Source organism: Arctopsyche grandis, chromosome 9 (assembly GCF_051622035.1).
Source record: "Arctopsyche grandis isolate Sample6627 chromosome 9, ASM5162203v2, whole genome shotgun sequence".
NCBI lineage: Eukaryota > Metazoa > Arthropoda > Insecta > Trichoptera > Hydropsychidae > Arctopsyche > Arctopsyche grandis.
In genome coordinates, this window is record NC_135363.1 from 31,118,986 (window position 1) to 31,138,592 (window position 19,607).

A 19,607-nucleotide genomic window follows, 5' to 3' on the forward strand; every position below is an offset into this window, starting at 1 on the left:
ACTGTATGTAAATGATTTTTCTCTTAAAATAAGTGAAAATACTTTTTAAGATACCTAATTAATTTTTTATGATAAAGCAGAAGTATTATTGATATTTTTATAATAAGGACATGATAATAGGGGACTTCTGTTGTCAGCCATGCGACAGTCGTGAGCAATTCACATTCAAATTATACATTGATGCCAATATTTTTGGTAAATTAATATTACGCATTGATGTCGGTGGCAGCTCGTCTATATGGGCTGCGGAGCTACAGACCTCCCAGTATAGTACAAATGCGTGTTATTTTTGTCTGCATTTGATCACCGGTATGGGCAACGAGCTATTTCAGCCCGATTAATCTCTGCAGCCCCCCCCTATGAATTCTCACGAGCCGCCACTGATTGATGTTAGTTAAAAGTGAACAGGAGCATCTTCGAAGGCACAAAATAGCTTTATTAATGTCGCAAGGTTCTTAATTTTTATGTTTTAAATTCAAGTGGATAACGATTAAAATAGTTAATGACCATAATATCACCTCCTTTACAACGTATAATTTGGAACAAAAAAAAAAGGTTATTTCCATGCTACAATATTTTGCTACATAATGTATTCCGAATGTAATAAATCAGTAGTTTATTTGTGACGTGTGCCACTTATACGACCGCACATGTTTTTAATTCTATTGTTATCAGTACGATACGCATACGTTGAATATTTATATAGCGCGTATATGTGTCTGTTGGGTCAGGCAGTGGCAGTGACAGTGGTTCTTACTGATAACGTCACCAAATTTGTTGCCTGGGGACATGGCGTTCTGTCGACGATGGAGTCCATTGCTCAAAAATGCTGCCAAATTGCACATCATGAGGGTAATTTATAATATTTTGAACAATCTGCATAAGCACGATAACTCGGTGCCTTTTATTGAATTGTCGCAATGCAGGTGGATTGTATACAGGTGTTTTGAGGCATTCTTAAAATAATCGACATATTTGTTTTATTGATTTTAAGGCGACATCGACCAGTGCAAATCCCCATCAACTGCGTTTCGTTAAGGACAATTTGGCAAAGTTTCCGGGATGTTCAGGATCGTTCACCAACGAATTATTTTTCACGGACTCCAGCACCAATGAAACTATACCAATCTATAGAATCATGTACAATACGGGGGAGATAGTTGAAAATGTGGAAGATCCTCAAATACCGAAAGAAATTGTATTAAAAATGTATAAAGATATGGTCCTTTTAAACATTTTTGACAAACTCCTATATGAATCTCAAAGGTAAGGAAACTATTGCTGTATAAATTGATTTTACTAGCACGTCAGTTTTGATTTTATTATTTTTGATAGACAAGGACGAATTTCCTTCTATATGACTAATTACGGTGAAGAAGGCATGCATGTTGGAAGTGCAGCAGCATTATCATCTGATGATTTAGTGTACGGTCAATATAGAGAGTGTGGTGTTTTAATGTGGAGAGGAATGTCAGTAGCTCAGCTTATCAATCAATGTTTTGGAAATCACGAGGATGAAGGCAAAGGAAAACAAATGCCAGTACATTATGGAAATAAAAATTTGAACATTGCTACCATATCCAGTCCTTTAGGTGAGTGCTCTATCAATGAATCATTTGATAGGACTATCTAAAGTTTAGTTAAAAAGTACATTAATACGAACAGGAACACAGTTGCCTCAAGCAGCAGGATCGGCGTATGCCTTCAAAATGATGGAAAACAATCAAAAATGTGTCATTTGCTATTTTGGCGAAGGTGCAGCTTCTGAAGGAGACGCGCATGCTGCGTTCAATTTTGCTTCCACACTTGACTGTCCCGTTATTTTCTTCTGGTAAAATGGAACGCTTACATATGGATGTAATTTATGTGTGTTTTATATATATTAAACTAATTTATTGAATGCTTTGGCTGTGTTTTAGTCGCAATAACGGTTTCGCTATTTCAACTCCTTCAGATGAACAATATAAGGGAGACGGTATTGCGGGTCGAGGTCCAGCTTATGGAATCAATACTATTCGAGTGGATGGGACAGATGTGTTTGCTGTGTACAATGCAACTAAAAAAGCACGTGAATTCGCCATTAAAAATAACAGGCCTGTCATAATAGAAGCAATGTCTTATAGGTTAGTGATAAATAGAACTCGATCGATTGATTCAAACTAGAATCTCATAAGAAATTTAATTCTGATATTAGAGTCGGACATCATTCCACTTCAGACGATAGTAGCGCCTACAGAGAAATATCTGAAATAACAAAATGGACGACCGAAGAAAGTCCAATCCAAAAGCTACGTTTATATTTAGAAGCGAAAGGTTGGTGGGATCAGAATGCAGAAAACTCTTGGACGTCTGAAACTAAGAAATTAGTGCTCGACACGATGAAAGATGCTGAAAAAAAAACAAAACCAGCCTGGAAGGAGATGTTCTACGATGTTTATTATGAAATGCCTTCTCACATACAGTAATTATAATATTTTTATATACGAGTTATTTGTCATATTAAAAGACATGCTTTGAAATCGTAATTTTTTATACTTTCAGAGATCAAATGAAGGAAATGGAAGAGCACTTGAAAAAATACGGGGAACACTATCCTCTTTCAAGTTTTAAAAGCGAATAAGCGGAATATAAAATTTAGTATATGGAATTGATAGTTTTTGTGTTTTGTACATACATTTTTACGTTGTTTTTGTTACAGAATTAAATGATTTTTATGCTTAGTTAATTGTATTAAATATAATTTTAAAATAAATGGTCCAATTTTTATTGCTTATTTCTTCATCACTCTTTCTGCCAAGCAGGTGTCGTAGATGAGGAGGAGGCCACGAATAAAAAATTAAATGCAGTCAAAAAATGTTAAGAACTTATGGCAAAAATCTGTACTTTTCCTGGCATATTTCATACTATTATGTCCGCTGGTGAACCAATTCAATGACAAATTTTTGTGCAACTAAAGATGCGGGCATTAAAGGAAGACGTGCAGCGCCGTTTGTCTGTAAAATACAAAAGACGTGCAAATCTTTTGTCGTGACTTAATTGGCGTTCAGAGGGGACAACAATCGAGAAAAATGCCTTTATATTTATCAATTTTATTTTGAAAATGAAATTCGTCTGTTGGGGTTTTGAGTGTGGATGTATGACAAGCGATTTAACGATGGTGAAATTAATTTTCTGATTATACATATACATACTATGTAAGAACTATATAAGAAAAATAAAAAAATAGTTTCTTCAAAACCCACCTGCGGCATATTATTCAATTTTTGTAATAATTTTCTATATTGCATCCACACATTTTTTTGCCTGTAACGTGGGAGAGGAGGGGCGCCAAACATTCATAGGATAAAAAAAATAGCACGTGCTAGCTTTACGTACAGGTCTGTTACGGTAAACTGATTATTGCAGAAATTGCGTTCGCGGGCACGACATTTATTGCCACAAAAATCGCGAAAACGGAATATCTGGCACTCGAGTTCTCGTTAGTACAATATTTCGCGTGATTGATGGAGTTTTGGGTGCCAGATGTTCCGTGATCGAGATTTTAGTGACGTGCGCGGGATCATTTTTTGTGGAATAATCACCGAACCGTCAGTTACTGAGAGTTGGCGCGTTCTCGTACTCATACAGAGCGTCCCTTTTAGCGTTTATTATTGAATGCAGTGTGACAGCATGCTATACATCTATTAACCGACACAACACAATCGCATTTGTTCGCGCTAACTCTCAGTAACAGACCTATACTTCAATGGCGCACTTAAAATTTAACCCTTTGAGTGCTGACATCTTTTCTGTTGAAAGCCCGCCACGCTGAAAATTTCGCCAACATTTCCAATTAGAATTATTTAGAAATCTAATAGAAAGCAGGTATAAAAATTGTAGCTAATTCAAACAAACCATAAATCATTACCCGTGGTAACTACGGCCAAGAAATTCGAGTTTTCTCTAATATATCTTGTATCGAGTCTCTAATATATCTTGCAACAATATAAAATAAACAAAATAAGTCTATTATTAATGAATGTATTTTTCTAAAACTAGTTCCATCTTCTTCATTGTTGTTAAAATGTAATGCTCACGATCTAAATTCCAAGCCACAATCTAGAATACTCGGCAGTTAGGGATTGAAAATTGTATTTATTTATATTTCAACAATAGATAAAGGATAGTTTGATGCATATATTGCTTTAACAAATGCTCTATCAAATTGATGACATTCAGAATCAGTAATATTGTCAGAATATGATTCTATTCGCCTACGTCTTACGATATGTTAACGTGCAGTAGATGCAATGCACGAAGATTCAGAAGTAGAGAGCCGATCTATTGCATCTACATAAGTTAATAATATCGGTATCCATTAAAAGTGATGTCTCAACTACGTGATTATTTTCTCTATTTTCTTGATATTTAGCGCACTTCTGATTTGTCATTTTTGTAGCATTTGGAAAGTTATATTTCGCATCACAATATCTACATACAGCTGGAAACTTCTTACTTGTTCCAGATTATTGCTGAATTCTTTTAAAGTGATTCCAAACTGTCGATTATGGTCGTACCATTTTCTAATGGGATGAAAATATGAATGAATAATAGAACTGTATTTTTGAATGAAACCAAATGATATTGAAAAGAATTTATTGTACGTATTTCGAACAAGCGATAATAACTAATAGATTATTTACGTGAAGCATCCGACTCGAACGGTTCGGTGATTACTGGTCACAAAGGACTCGTCACAAAGTCTATTTCTATTCATATCTACCTACACGTCGCGGTCACGTCACGTTTACAGCAATTTGGCTGAGTGCAAGGCAAAATCGGCTTACTTATACATTAGAGGCCATGACGATACGGCGCAATATTGTTTACGTCGTATTATCGAGTACTTACAATATGAATGCATACACGTGCATTCGTAGCTACGCGTCAGAATACAAGTCAGCAAAAATGTTTCGACGTTTATCGAACGAAAAACTATGTATAATCGCGCTGTTGTTGGAAGAAGAAGCTCAAGAAGGCAATAAAAAAGCACAGACCTTAAAGGTCTGTTCATACCTATGTAATAAAATGACATATTTGAAACGGAGTCCTGCAGTGCTGAAGTCGTGCAGTGCTGTTAAATATGAACAGACTGTAGGCGGGGTAGGTAAGTGTTGACCGTATCCCGGCCTAACGAAACACTGTTGTGCTAGTTTTATAAAGTTTTATTGTTTGCCTATGGTTGTACAAAGGTATAGTATTTGTGGGCAAAAGTATGTCGTTCAGCGGTCTCTGGATATGGTAGAGTGTCGCTGGCTCGGCATTCAGCTATGTTCAGAAGGTCTCTGGATGCGGCAGTGTGTTGCTGGCTCGTTGTTCGGCTATGTTCGGAAGGTCTCTGGATACGGCAGTGTGTTGCTGGCTCGTCCGGCTGGTTGATCTTCCAAGTCCGCGTAGTGTAGTGGTGGCTGGTCAGGAGCTGTATGTCGACGCTTGCTGCTGTGGGTCGACTGGCGTTGTTTGGGTTGTACCTCCTTTTATAGTGTTTCTGGAATCGCCTGACCGATGGTGGTGGTTTGTTGATGCGTAAGAAAGGAATGCACTTTTGTCGAGGCGTAGAATTTTCTGGAACGCTTGATGGAAGTGGTTATTGATGCGTGCGAGCATTTAGTTGTTGATGCGTACAAGAGGAATGCACTTTTGTCGAGGCGTAGTATTTTCTGGAATGCTTGGCGCTGTTCCGCTCGATGTATTTTGTTGTTGCGGAATATTCTCGAAGGTTTCGATGACGATGACGACGACGAGATTCCTACAAGACCTTAAACAGGAAATCCCAAGGAGCTACACAACTACGCATCAAACATAGAACACAAAGGAAGACCTCCACCCCGTTGGAATCTTCCAGAACGTGATCTCACCAGCCCAGCTACCCTTGCTCAAGCAACACTTTTACAAACCAGCGCATCGTCCCCAGATGCCAGTGAGCTTCAAGAACTCGACCCGGCGCATTCCAGCGAATCACCTACCTATATTCGCTGTACATACAAATACACCTGTATTAATCGAGTAATAAAGATCCTCTTCAAAATTCAACTGAATTTCCATAGGCCGGGAAACGGTCCAAACCTTTAACTCGCCCTATATATCAATGGCATTAGCCCCCTTTACACAGTCGTTCTATCGCGCGTTTTCAGGAGCGTACAGGATTGCATGCGGGTAAGCCTGTGCGCGCAATCGTGCGCGATACTGTTTTTACAGTTGTGAACACTAACGTTCTTTCGCGCGCGATTACTCCTACCACTTTTTGTTAAAACGGAAAGAGCGAACGTGTAAAGGCTAATCGTGCGTGATAGACCGCGCGAAACTGGCGCGTGTTGGAGTGTGTGCGAAACGCACAGTTTTACTGAAGTAACGCAGTTTTATAGTAGTGTTGCGGTGAAAAATGGATAGAAGAAATATCATGGCGCAAGTTATGATGTTCGTTGATGTTGATTTAATCAAAAAGAAGAAGAATCGATCCATGTGGGTTAAGAAATATAGATAAGCAATATTGTCATATGCCACTGATTGAAGAATTACGAGAAAATTATCCGGACGATTGCAAGAATTAAAATTTAACTTAAAAATTTAAAATGTATTCAAAATTATTTATAAATTATTTTATTCAAAATTTAACTTCCGGAAGGTCCCTCTTAAACTTTGAAACTTGTTGACAACAAAATCTCGATTAGCATTAGAAAATCCTCTTTCTTTAACGAAGTCAACTATTTTTTTTATCAGCTTCCTCTTTCAGATTTTAATTTTTATATTCCTCAGACTTAATTTTCCAGAGGCACGGAAAATTCTGGTACATTAAAAGTAATTCCACAATCAATTCTTTACTCCACGTGCGTAAGTCCGCCATCTTGTAACAAAAGCGCGCCCGAAAGAATTTTCAGTGTAAAGACAACGTCAAGCCACACGATTGCGCGCAGGACTGCTGAGTTTATCGCGCGGTTTATCCCTTCCCGGTCCAAGATCTTTACACGCGCACGCTTTCGCGCACGATTAGCTGTTTCACGCGCGATAGAACTACTGTGTAAAGAGGGCTATTGACTCTATGCGAGTATCTAAAAATATGTCGATTTGAAAATCTGATTGATATACATTTTTTTTAAATTTTCCCAATTTTCCCAAAATTTCCGTCGCCCAATTTTCCCAGGGAAAAACCCGGTTTATTCCCGGGAATAAACCGGTTTTTCCCCGCGGGCACATATCTAGTAATGAGCAACGGACAAGGAGCATGACGTAAACCAAGAGTATGGTCATGAAAGTGTGCGAGTTGAGTGTGAGTGTGAGTGCGAGTGTTGTTGTGCGAACGGCGAACGGCGAATGGCGAGTGGCGGGTGACGAGCGCTGAGGAGTTTCAGGTTATGAGCGGAGAGATCGGAGGCCGGGGTCGGGGACGGGGACGGGGGCAGGAGCAGGAGCAGGATCAGGATCAGGATCAGGATCAGGATGCCTTTCCGGCTCAAGTTGAAGAAGAGTCGCCACTATAGCGTCGTGTCGAAGAGCCTGTTCGTGGTGTCCGTGGAGCTGCTCGACGGGCTCGTAGTGGAATGTACTCTGGCTGCAGACAGCTTGGCGCAAGAATGTCTCGAGCACGTCTGCCAGAGGCTTTGCATCCAGCAGCCCGAGCTGATGGGGCTGCGGGCGGCGGGGGCTGCGGGGGCCGCGGGGACTACGCCCCCGCGCTGGGTGGACTTGTCGCGCCCCCTGGCCAGGCAACTCCGCAAGCTGCGCTCGCCGTGCGTTCAGCTCCGACTCATGCACTATCCCAGCCGAGGGTCTCCGCCGCCTCTGGACGAGACCACTCGCTACCACTACTTCCTGCAGCTGAAGGCCGACCTGGTCGACGGCAGGCTTTGGTGCGATTGCCGCCAGGCCGTCTTGCTGCTGGCCTACAGTCATCAGGCCGAGTACGGGGACCACCAAGAGAGGCATACCGTGGATTACTTTAAGGATTTGATAGCGTTTCCCAAAGCTATGAGGGACGGAGGGAGGGTCGTCGACGGGAGTCAGTTGGCCGACGCTCAGTTGGAGATGTTGATCGCTGCCGTTATACATCACCATCAGACTTTGAGAGGGTTGACGCAGGTATTGTAACAAACTGAAGTTTGAGTGAGATTTAGCATTGGTTGCCCAATTTTTAAATCTATTTATCATTCAATTAAAATCAATTTAATCTGTCATACTCAATTTGGAACCCAATGTATTATAGATATATCTGCATATTTTTTTGCATACATTATGTTTGTCGTTTCCAATATAGTAATTTTACTCGGACGAAAAATATCCTATGTATTATTAATAATCATATGAAATGATTTATTGTCAGTTTCGATAAGGCTCAGATTACTGAGAATAATTGCAGATTAGTATTATAATCTATGTATTGTATTATTACACTCATATTGAGTTTCTGTGATTAACGAGCGAATTAATTCATAATAGATTTTGTTTTTTGATCAACCTGAAATATATAAAAAAATATATTTATCGATTAACATTGACTTGGAAAACGCTGGGTGTATATTTATGAGTTTATAAAACTTTCTTTATTAGAATATTTTAATTTTAGAGCTAGTATTTTTCTCCCAAAGACGACAGACATATATGTATATAAAAAAATCATTATTCATATTGATTTTTCAATATGAATAATAAGAATAATTCACTTGTTAATTCTCATAAAATTAACGCATTATTTGTAGACGCAAGCAGAGGAAGGTTTCATCAGCGCGTGTCAATCATTGAGTGGATATGGACAGGAGACTTTCGCGGCTAAAGAACATTCTCGTCAAAATGATGTAGAGATTGCGATATCCCTCACTGGGATTACAATCACACAGGAGAATTCCGACACCCCTAAGTTCTACAAGTAAACATCATATCCGAGTTGAATACAATATATTACTGTTTAAATTGACTTACTTTTCATTTCTTTATTTTAGGTGGACGGACATAAAAAACGTAATCAATCACAAACGAAACTTTAGTATCGAATGTCAAAACACAGCCGATAATACGTCGTTCGTATTTTCCTCGGCCGAAGACGGCAAATACGTGTGGCGAATGTGCGTGCTGCAGCACACGTTTTTCATGAAACACCAACAGGCCGTGCATATTCCCGGAGATCAGACCATACCCGCAGCTCAATTACCACAACCGAAATTTCAAAACGATGGCATTTCGGACAGCCGTGACGATTTGGACTGCGTTGCGCTGGATAAAGAATACAGTATGAGCGTACCTGGGTTGCTAGAAACGTCCGGCTTGAAGATGATGGCTTACGGAGGATCCCAACAAGGCCTCCAATCGGAAGCTGCACAACCGTTATCGAACACACAACGAGCTCTATCAACGTCTTGTTTAGATCTCACCGTATCGAATAACCAACTGCAATCTCAGAACGAAATAGACAAGTTAAAAGCATTGCTACCGACATATCGAGCAGCTCCGGACTACGACACCGCAGTCCAGCAAAAGTACAGCCAGCAACTTCCGACACATGTAGTTCACGCGAATCCGATGGGCTCTGCGAAACCATTCATATACGGTTCACAACCGGAAATTCACAGACCGATTCATTATCCCGACGTTACCAGACACACAGCCGTCGTAAACAGACCGATCAGACATCCTGATGACATGTCGTACATTAGGCACGACGGATATAGCGGATTTCCATTAGAAAGCGGTTTAATGCAGACAGGAATACATCAACAGATTCACTATTTGAATGTTTATAAACCGCCTCCCCCGTATCCGTCCAACGGGCTCGCTTCTAATTCAACTCCAGATTTGGCCATCGCTAGTCAGAGCATCAGTCCTGTCGGATATCACCGGGGCTACATCAGCTCGCAAGTTTCAGGCTCTAGTCCCGATTTAGTCTCATCCAGGACGTTCCTCAGCAGGCAGTACTTGAACCGTCTGCATGGCGGCAACGTTCATAATGTAGCCTATCCCGGAATGCCTCAAAACGTGTTGCCGTCAGCTCATGGCACGTACGAAAACTTAGCGTCCATAATGGACGTCCCGAACCGGCATATAATAATCGAACAGCCGCATCATCTCACCAATCACATTCAAAAGGTTTACGACGATAGAGGTAATATAATGTATTGCATGCCGGCCACGCAAGTGCCGTACAGGAGTCATATGATCCTGCAGCAGCATCAGAAACTGAACACTGTCAGCGATTCGCAAGAGCCGATATATGAGAACGTTCCGTTGCCGTGGCAAGCTGAAACTACACGAGACCGGGCTTATAGTCTTAATTTGGCTCCGGAGGTGAACAAAGCCGCCGAACGTAAAGTAAGCCAGCCGATATCTATTATGTTGAACAGTAACCAGGCCGGAGTATCCGGCTCGTTTGCCGGAGCTTTTAATCAAAGCGTTAATGTGAATCATTACGTAAATGCTCATGTATTAAAATCGAACAATAATGAGACCCAAGTCGAAATCAATGAACGACCAAGTAGGCGGAGCGATGTTCAAGACATAACCAATTCGTTGCAATCCATCTCTGTTAGCAGAGACGATGAAATAGTCAATGCTAATAAGGTCGAATGTAACGTGTCGTTGAAAGGATCAGTTACCGGTTTACATATTCCGTTGATTCAAACGTCGGACAATAACAACGTCACGACGATCACGATAAGCACGCCGGAGGATGTCAATCAGCCGTTCACTTTTGCTAAAGTGAACAGCGGATACTTTAAACGGGACAAGGCTGGTGACGGTTTGCACAACTTGAGTGAGGTATCGTCGCAACGGAGCGCTTTGGATTTCACTATGCCATCGTCGTCATTCTTCGACTCTACCCAGCAGAGCAGCTCGTACGATTTGGAGACGAGCGTGAATTCCTCAAACGCTAGCAGTGTCGTACCCGGAAAGGAGAAGAAGAAAAGGCGATGGGGAATGTTCGGAGGCAGGAGCAATAAGACCGAAGTCAAGAGTGCGACACTCGGGAGACAGGATAAGAGTAAGAAAAACACGCTGCAAGATTCGAATGAGAAGCATCGGTGGTCGACGGCGCTGCCCAAGCTGCAGCCTCTTCCGCCGAGTATTTCCAAAGAAGTCATGGTATGAACGGTGGCTCAATGCTGTATGAATATTTCTGCTTTTATTTCATTCGTCTTTTTTTGGGATTTCAGTGTCAATTGTTGGAGAGGAAGATGGTCGATACTCAGTTGTCGTTTTCGTTCGAGCGGATACCGAAAGGTAGGGATGTCAATACGGATATGACGACTGCATTGCTGCCGGAGAACTCGCACCTCAACGCTGGAAATATTGAATTTTTGCCGTATGAAGACAACCGAGTTCGACTCACACCTACAAAAGCGAATAAATATGGATATATCAATGCGTCTCATATTACAGTAAGTTTGATGAGTTTCGGATAGGGTTTATTTCAATTATTCTATTACAAGTTGACGATAACAAAGCTAGGGAAATATATAAATAAATTTAAAACTGTATTTTTGCATTGTAGACAAACGAACGATCAAACGTTATACATATATAGGGATTGCAATACCGATATCGATAGTACCAGTATTTGATTGAAAATAAGCCTTTGGTACTATCGGTATTAAATAAATAAATATCGACAGTATCGTTTCTTTTCAAATTCGTACATTTCAAATAATATACCGATGTGTTTATTGTTTGAAAGCAGGTACAAAAGCGGATAATACAACAAACTAAATGAAAGCTTTTAAAAATGCTCATTGTAGGGAATTAAATGTATTATCGGCGTGGGATTTTATTTTTCGCCATTTTTGGAGAAGAAGTTGCAGATATAATTAATTATATAAGTATGCCAATAACGAGTGTAAAATCCGGCCACGTGCAGACTTATCAAAGTTACGTTTTATGAATTAAAATGGAGATACTTTCTATATTTTAATTGGCAATTTTTACTTTAAATTTTGAAATATTGCCCATATATATATTTTTTTTATATACCAGGAAGGACTAACAGGTAATCCCAATGCGCATTCCCGGCCAGAAACATTGTACATTTGATTATACAAAGTAAATACATGTCAATTAATACCCACATAGTCTATGGTCAAATTTGTAAATTTCCACATTTTTAAACAATTCAGCGAAATTAAGTAAATACATATCAATCAACATTCACAAATACAGTAATGTTCCAATTTGTTAAGGTTGACAATCTGTTGGAACCGTTTCAATGAAAATCAGATAAATTGGCAAACTCTGATAGGAAACGATCGACCTGGAGTCACAAATCCAAGGTCTGGTCAGCAGAAACCAGTGGGATTTGAACCCGTGAGCACTTTGTTCAAAGCATCAACCACTAGTTTATTCTGCTGGTTACGCGACTTTTTCATAATTTATTCCTCATTCCCCAGTTGTTGGTAGGCTCTTGCATCTCCAGTGAGCGATATTTCTACGGAATATTACAATCCTTTATACCTGGGCAGAGCCGCCCCCAAACTTTGCGGGGGCCTGTGCAAGACGAATTAAAAAGTTGCTTATATACGGACAAAATGATTGTTTCATATTATATATATTTCATTTTCTCTTTTTGAAGCATGTGAAAATTAAAAATCAGGAAATAAAAGTAATAATTCAAATAAATACATTTTATTATATTTTTAAAATTGAAGAAAATATTCAATTAAATAGAATTTAAACATCAATTACAACATAAAAGATGTATATGTTACAGTGAAAGCATATTTCAAGTGAAAATATATTTTCACCAATTCAAGCAGTGAAAATGTATGAAACAATGAATTTACAATGTTTAACTCTTAAATTTAAATTTAACCCTAACAACCCAATCTTAAATTAATAGGGCCAACACTTACTTAACCTAACCTATCCTAATCCTTATCCCTTTGCCCGCGTCACCAAATTTAGCGAACATGCCCTGTACGCGGCAGCTTTTTTGCGGATTTTGTTATCGCGTTTTCGACTATAAATATAGGTTGTAATATTTTATAAATTATTTTAGCCTATATTGAATTTTTTTTGACTACTGCCATCTATTGAATTTGGTAAAGTATACATTTAGTAATATTTTCAACCAAGTTATAAAATTTTAACACAATAGACTGCTCTTATACAGGTTGGAACTTCCAAGACATCTATGCGTGTCTCACGCGCTGAGGGCATGTTCGCTAGGACATGTACAGTAGTCGTACGCGGTGGAAAGGTTACATAATACCAACCCTAACAATCTAATCTTAAATGAATAAAACCAACCCTGAAAATTTAACCGATTATTATTTCACTGAAACGTCAGTGAAAATATATTTTCACTTGAATTATAATTTCACTGTGACATATGTATATAAACAAAGTAATAACTACAATTAAAATATTGAATCACCAAACCACCTGGGGCGTACCTACTTCACAGTTTTGTACCCGAATATCCTGTATTTAAATGTTTTGACGTATTTTTTTCCAATAAACATGTTGCTCTGATATCGAGAGCACTGTTTTTTTTTATATTAACAATTAATTAATTAAAAAAAAATACTAGAAGTACCGGTAATATCGGTATCGTTCTTTCGATAATACCGATATCGAATACATTGGTATTTTTGCAATCTAGTTATATATAGGATATATTTCCGTTCATTTTATGTGTTCTAACGTTTTTTGTGTAAAGTGTAATGTCTTTGAAATTGATCATATAGGCTACAGTCGGCAGCAGTCAAAGGTTTTACGTGGCGTGTTCCGTTACGAATCAAACCAACGCTTCATCGCCACTAAGCAGTGCCATATTCTGGCAAGCGGTCTGGGAAGCGGGGGCGCGAGTGCTCGCTTACATATCCAGCAACGTTTCTCCGGACCACCTGCCCGAACTCTCACCAGGACGAACCAAAGATTATGGACAGGTTGATAAAAAAAAAAAAAAACACTTCTTTAAACTCGTACACACATTTTCCCAGTCATTAATCATCTCGTTCGTTCAAATCCAGTATCAAGTCTTCGTCGAATCAAGTCAGGCTTCGGATTACGTGGTGATTTCGCGATTGCGAGTGATCAACGGCAAGGGCAATTACAGCAACATGGGCACGATCGGTCAGATGAGGACTATATGGCATTTGCAGTATATAGAATGGCCTGATAGTATCACCGTTCCCAAGTCGACCGAGCATTTCCTCGGTAATGCAATAGTTTTATCGGTGAATGTTGTGTTGTTTTTGTACGTTTTGACGATGATGTTTTTATTTTAAAGGGTTTTTGGAGGAACTGTCTGCCGTTCGGCAACATTGTGCTTCTGAAATAACACCGCTTCATAATGCTAATCCTCCTGTCTTCGTAGCGTGTCTTCAAGGAGCCGGAAGAACCGGCGTAACCATCGCTTCCGATCTGCTGCTTTATACTTTAGAACATAATCAGGTTATTTTTGCTCGATTTGAATACGAATACGGTATGGATAATGGTGTTTAAACTATTAATTTATTTTAGGAACTTGACATACCGCGTGTGATCAGTCTACTTCATCAGCAGCGGGCTAATCTTCTGCAGAACGTTCATCAGTATCGTTTCATACACGGACTTTTGATACACTATCTCAAACAGACGAGGTTGATATAAACGGAATACTCTGGTTTTTTTTATTTCCACACAACTTACTGATTTTGTAATGAAAAAATCAAGTATTGTTTGATACGTTTTATGTATGTGGAAGCTTTTCAACGGTTTCGTGGTTAATATTGGTTATTTTTTTGTAGTAACTTTTAAATATTTATCACAGTCTTTCATCGCGATTGAATGAATGCATGTACATCAATTGAATTGACAATGTATTAAGATTTTATACGTATTTATAATATAAGTCATGAATTATATATACGTCTAAGTGCAGTATTAAAACGCTCATCGTTTATAATGCTGTGATTGAAAATCATATTTCATATTAAATGGTCGCTCAATACTCAATCTGTCCATCGGAATAAGTAATAAATAGTTTATATACACACATTATATATATTTATAATTTAACGCGGAAAGCAACTGAGAGCAACTATTTTATGAGTATTGTTTTATAGCACTGACTGAACTTTTTTTTTTTGTAAAATTATATGTATTTAAAGTGAGTTTTGTCATGTGTAATGACACGACATTTCGTCTCGTGTCGAAACGTCTTAAGAGATTATTCTATAGTGTGCTTTATTATATACTTAACAATTAAGACAATCGTTTGTATGTATATTAGGTAGATCTGACGGGTGTGTAAATTTTGATGACATTGACATATTCGTATATTTGACTAGTCCCGTTTCATATTTGCGGTCCAAAGCATGTACAATTTACCATTTACTTTCGACCGATGTGCAGTATTTCCCAGGCCGAAGTGTCAAACAGAAAACGTGCCATAAATCGAACTGAAGATTGCCGATCAAATCAGCCGACGGTTTGAGTCCGATTTACCGTATATTTTCATCTAAAATCGGCCTTGTGTCTCCAATATATGTACGTACTTATTTACACCATTACTACTTATACTTCGTAATAATAATACATGTACATATCCTTTTTACTAATTATGTATTGTGTATTATAATGATTAAAGAGAAGACGTCTACGTTGCAATTTTTAGATGTTTAAAAATAAATTGTATGTGCCTTATGAAATTTATATTATCATTTGTACATATTGTACGAGATTGTTAAAAGTATGATATCTTTGATATAGTGCCTTTATACTGTGTTTTTTTTTTCTTTCAAAAAGTATTTACATGTATTTGTATATTTATACAATTTAACTCTAAATATAAACGTATAACTGTTGATCGTCTAATCAATTCATATTGTAAACATTGGAAACCTGCCTTATTTCCTTGCATTCCAGGTATGAGAATATATAAAAGTCAAAACAGGAATAATTAATTACTTACGACAATTTATTTTACAAAAATAAATACAATTACAATTGGATCACACCCGATCCAATCATTGAATAGTTGAGATTAAAGTGAATTTGAGATGTGATATTTTTGTACGTCACAAGCAAATACAAAATAAATTTTATTAACAGTCTATACAACATCTGAATTATATTAAGTAGGTGGTGGATAATAGGATCTGGATTGAGGGGGTGGAAAGTAATTATGGGGAGGAACAGGTACCGAGGGGGGATAATGATTGGGTGGCGGTTCAGAAAACCCTAATGGAGGTCTAATTGTAGGCAAGGATAGGAGTGGAGGTGGTGCCGTCGGCAAAGTCGGAATGTTAGCTTGGAACGATGCAGCGTAAGGCGGCGGAGGGCCATAATTCATTGGATACTGGAACCTCGCCGGGTCAATGCTGACTATGGATTTGATCGGGTGTACATGCAGATCTGGTTTAGTATCCATCCTCTCAATACCGTTGTTTTTAATCGGAGTGTTTATGGATTTGATCGTGGTGATGGGATTTACGGGCGACATTGACTGCGGGGGCGAGACTGATTTTTTCTTTTCGCTCTTCGGCGTCTGGGCTGCAAGCGGAAGCAGTGGTGGGCTCTCCGGCACCAGCGTCGTCGTGTTCGTATATAGATCCAAAACCTGCAAATCTTGGAATGTATCATGATCGTTTTATATGCGTGTTCTCTTTGTGTGGATATTTACCTGATGACATATGTCCTCTAGGAGATCGGTCGTCGCGTCTTCGAGGAACATGTCCCACCATGCGTTGTGTTTCGGTGTTCGTCCGCTCCAATCTTCGATCTTAAATAAGCTCAGTTTACCGGCGAGGAACATCAGAGCGACGGCTATTATTTCAGGCTCCCATTGCAGGGAGAGTGTAGTGCTTAAGCTGTATAACATTTTCAATATGGCATATATATATACATACAATGTCTAAGGTTAACGAAACGAATTGTTACGTCAACTCATGGATATTGTAAAATGTCTATATAACAATCTACTACATATGTGCGTCTTAGATTTGAAGTTTTTCAATAAGTGCCTAGTATAAACCAGATCATCGAGATTAGTCGACTATGGCATGTATTAAAACGAACCAGTTTAAAGATAGACCTGTAAACATATCAGTTTAAATATAAAAATGAAAGAAGAATATTAAAAAGGCTTATCTTATCGATTACCTTTGATACAAGTCACCCTTGTTTATGAATACAAACATTAGGGTGAAGTACTGTTCATAGCTATCCAGCACGAACCGGCAGCAACAGGTATTTTGAAAGTATGGATAGTATTCTCCGGTACATTCTATATGGACGGATTCATATTCCATTCGCGCATGCGCATTCTTAAAGAATGTACCAGAGAATATTGTCCGTACTTAAAGAATACGGTTCGTGCTGGATAGGTTAAGTTGTGGGTAAATTCTATAGAGAATATATAGTCTCAAGGAAGCTGAAATGGCGAGTCTTTAGAGACAAGGGGGAAAATGAATTTCGCCATATTGGTTTATTATATCGATCGAAACCGAGCGAGGTTCGTTTTATAATCGGAGTTGGGCAAGTGAAACGACTGACCTGTCGTTGACGAAAGTCCACGCCATCTGCACCATCTTCTGCAGCTTGACCTTGTCGCCCTTGAGGCATTTGGCGTATTTGAGCAGGTACTGGTAGGGGTGCTCCACCTGCAGGTCGAACTTGATGGACTGCAGCAGGATCCTCTCGAGGGTCATGACCTCCTCCTTGGGGTCGGCGCCGAAGGTGGCGAACTTGGAGTCGGAGAGCAGCTGCTTGGCCTGCTTGATGATGTCCTTGCACTTCTTGGGCGTCTCCTCGACCTTGCCGGCGAGGAAGAGGCAGCAGCAGGCGGTGACGTAGCGGGGGAAGGTGCGGAAGGAGTGCAGCATGTAGAAGCGGTGGAAGTAGACGACGCCCGTGGCCGTGGTGCTGTAGCCGAGGTCCATGAGGGTGCCCGTGTCGATGATGAAGCGCGCGCCCTCCTTGCGGTAGCGGCTCTCCGTCTCCGCGCTGATCCCCTCCAGGAACGACGGGCTGCGCAACAGCGCGCTCTTGTCGTAGTACCAGCTCGGCATCTTCGCTTCTTCGCTTCTCACTTATCGACGACTGCGCACACCATCTGTCACTTGCGCACTGACACTAGTTGGCCCCAAGCCCGTCTCGTTCCGACGTCCTTCTCGTTATTTCGAATTTCGAATTATGTACACACACACACACGGTCTCGTGCTTCTGAGGGCACAAAAGTCTCCAAAATATGCCTGATTTTTATTTTATTTTAAAAATAAAACCCTTTAATTTCTTACTGGTTTTCACTGGATGCCCTGTAGGCATATAGTACAACTGAAATGATCTCATCAGGTCACTGCGACACATATCCAGGAAAGTCATTAACGCATGGCACACGCTCGCCTCGTCAAAAGGTCGATACGTGTTTCTATACACTGTGGCGGCTCGCTTATACGACATGGTCGAGTTTGGTTGCCTTCCTGCGAGTGGGGACCAACCCGGCTGGGTTCGGAGAGCCACTACTCACTCTGTCTTCAGCTGTCATATAATAAACACGTGCATTAACATGCCAGTCGTCTCATTCGTTCATCCTCCATACTGGTGACCCCCGACATCGAGCCACGCAGCCTCGATCAATTTCAACATGCCGCTCATCCCTGCCTCGCCGAGCCAGGCGGGAAAGCTTACCCGCCGCGCCCCCATCGCCATCAACACAGCACGCCGCGGCCCGCGGGTGACAATAAACGAGCAGACACGGCTACCTACCTACCTACCTACCTATCGACATGAGTCCAGCCACAACGTCGATGACAGGTGCTTAAAAAAATGGGGGAGCGAATGAGACGACGATCTTGACAGCTGGATGTGGAGTCATGCGCGATCCACTACACATAGAACGGTCATCCAGCACCACAAGATTCATCACACACCACCTCAGCACCATCATCATCATCAAGGCCCCGTCCGTCCCCACGAGCGTCGTCACGCCGAGACGGGCGGTAGCGCTACAACACCTCCATGAGCCACAACGACTCACAGTCCAGCTCGGAGTATCATCAACCACATCGATGCCCCTGCCGCCCCCGCCGCCTCACCAACCGACATCAGCCTCGGAAGAGCGGCGCCGCCGCAGCATCGCATCGGCGCGACCATCGGACCACCCACCGTCCTGCTCGCGACGTTACCGCCCTCGAATGTACCGACCATTCAGGGCGGTACACCTACACAGCGGATGACCCACGTCAACAATTTTTTTCTCCCCACTCAATAATTTTTTTTCTCTTTGTGTAACAATAATTTTTTTCTTTTGTAAAATTTGTTTCTTTGTAATTTTGGTATCGCTGATGCTGGGGGGGGGGGAGTGATGTGGCGGCTCACTTATACGACATGGTCGAGTTTGGTTGCCTTCCTGCGAGTGGGGACCAACCCGGCTGGGTTCGGAGAGCCACTACTCACTCTGTCTTCAGCTGTCATATAATAAACACGTGCATTAACATGCCAGTCGTCTCATTCGTTGATCCTCCATAACACGTATCTGGGAAACAAAGGAAGAACACACTGAACCCATAAAAACCACGAACTACGTCCAGGCGTATGAACCCATAAAACCACGCTCGCAGCATAACTAGGGCAGCGCGAGTACCAATAACAAAAGATGTGCACAC

The 19,607-nt window shown here is 40.5% G+C and overlaps 4 protein-coding genes across 4 annotated transcripts in view; 2 read left to right on the forward strand and 2 right to left on the reverse strand.

The window, feature by feature from the left end:
- LOC143917399 (uncharacterized) overlaps nt 1-18,508 on the reverse strand; it is a 557,584-nt gene extending 539,076 nt beyond the window's left edge. Inside the window, exon 1 of the mRNA XM_077438902.1 lies at nt 18,446-18,508. The gene's annotated coding sequence lies outside the window, so the exon portion shown is untranslated. The remainder of the gene's footprint in view (nt 1-18,445) is intronic.
- Nucleotides 216-3,240, forward strand: BckdhA (Branched chain keto acid dehydrogenase E1 subunit alpha). The gene is made up of 7 exons (XM_077438369.1): nt 216-852; nt 995-1,266; nt 1,336-1,592; nt 1,666-1,831; nt 1,920-2,123; nt 2,195-2,461; nt 2,542-3,240. The coding sequence occupies exons 1-7, from the start codon at nt 790-792 to the stop codon at nt 2,618-2,620; spliced, it is 1,308 nt and encodes a 435-aa protein (XP_077294495.1). The 5' UTR covers nt 216-789; the 3' UTR covers nt 2,621-3,240.
- On the forward strand, nt 7,303-15,806 carry Pez (protein tyrosine phosphatase non-receptor pez). The gene is made up of 8 exons (XM_077438858.1): nt 7,303-8,115; nt 8,733-8,899; nt 8,973-11,106; nt 11,178-11,402; nt 13,704-13,904; nt 13,989-14,175; nt 14,249-14,412; nt 14,482-15,806. Exons 1-8 carry the CDS (start codon nt 7,477-7,479, stop codon nt 14,608-14,610), a joined length of 3,846 nt encoding a protein of 1,281 aa, XP_077294984.1. The 5' UTR covers nt 7,303-7,476; the 3' UTR covers nt 14,611-15,806.
- Nucleotides 15,089-18,120, reverse strand: CycK (cyclin K). The gene is made up of 3 exons (XM_077438859.1): nt 17,497-18,120; nt 16,625-16,811; nt 15,089-16,561 (listed from the first exon to the last, which is right to left on the reverse strand). The coding sequence occupies exons 1-3, from the start codon at nt 18,009-18,011 to the stop codon at nt 16,076-16,078; spliced, it is 1,188 nt and encodes a 395-aa protein (XP_077294985.1). The 5' UTR covers nt 18,012-18,120; the 3' UTR covers nt 15,089-16,075.
- Nucleotides 18,509-19,607: the final 1,099 nt, after the last annotated feature.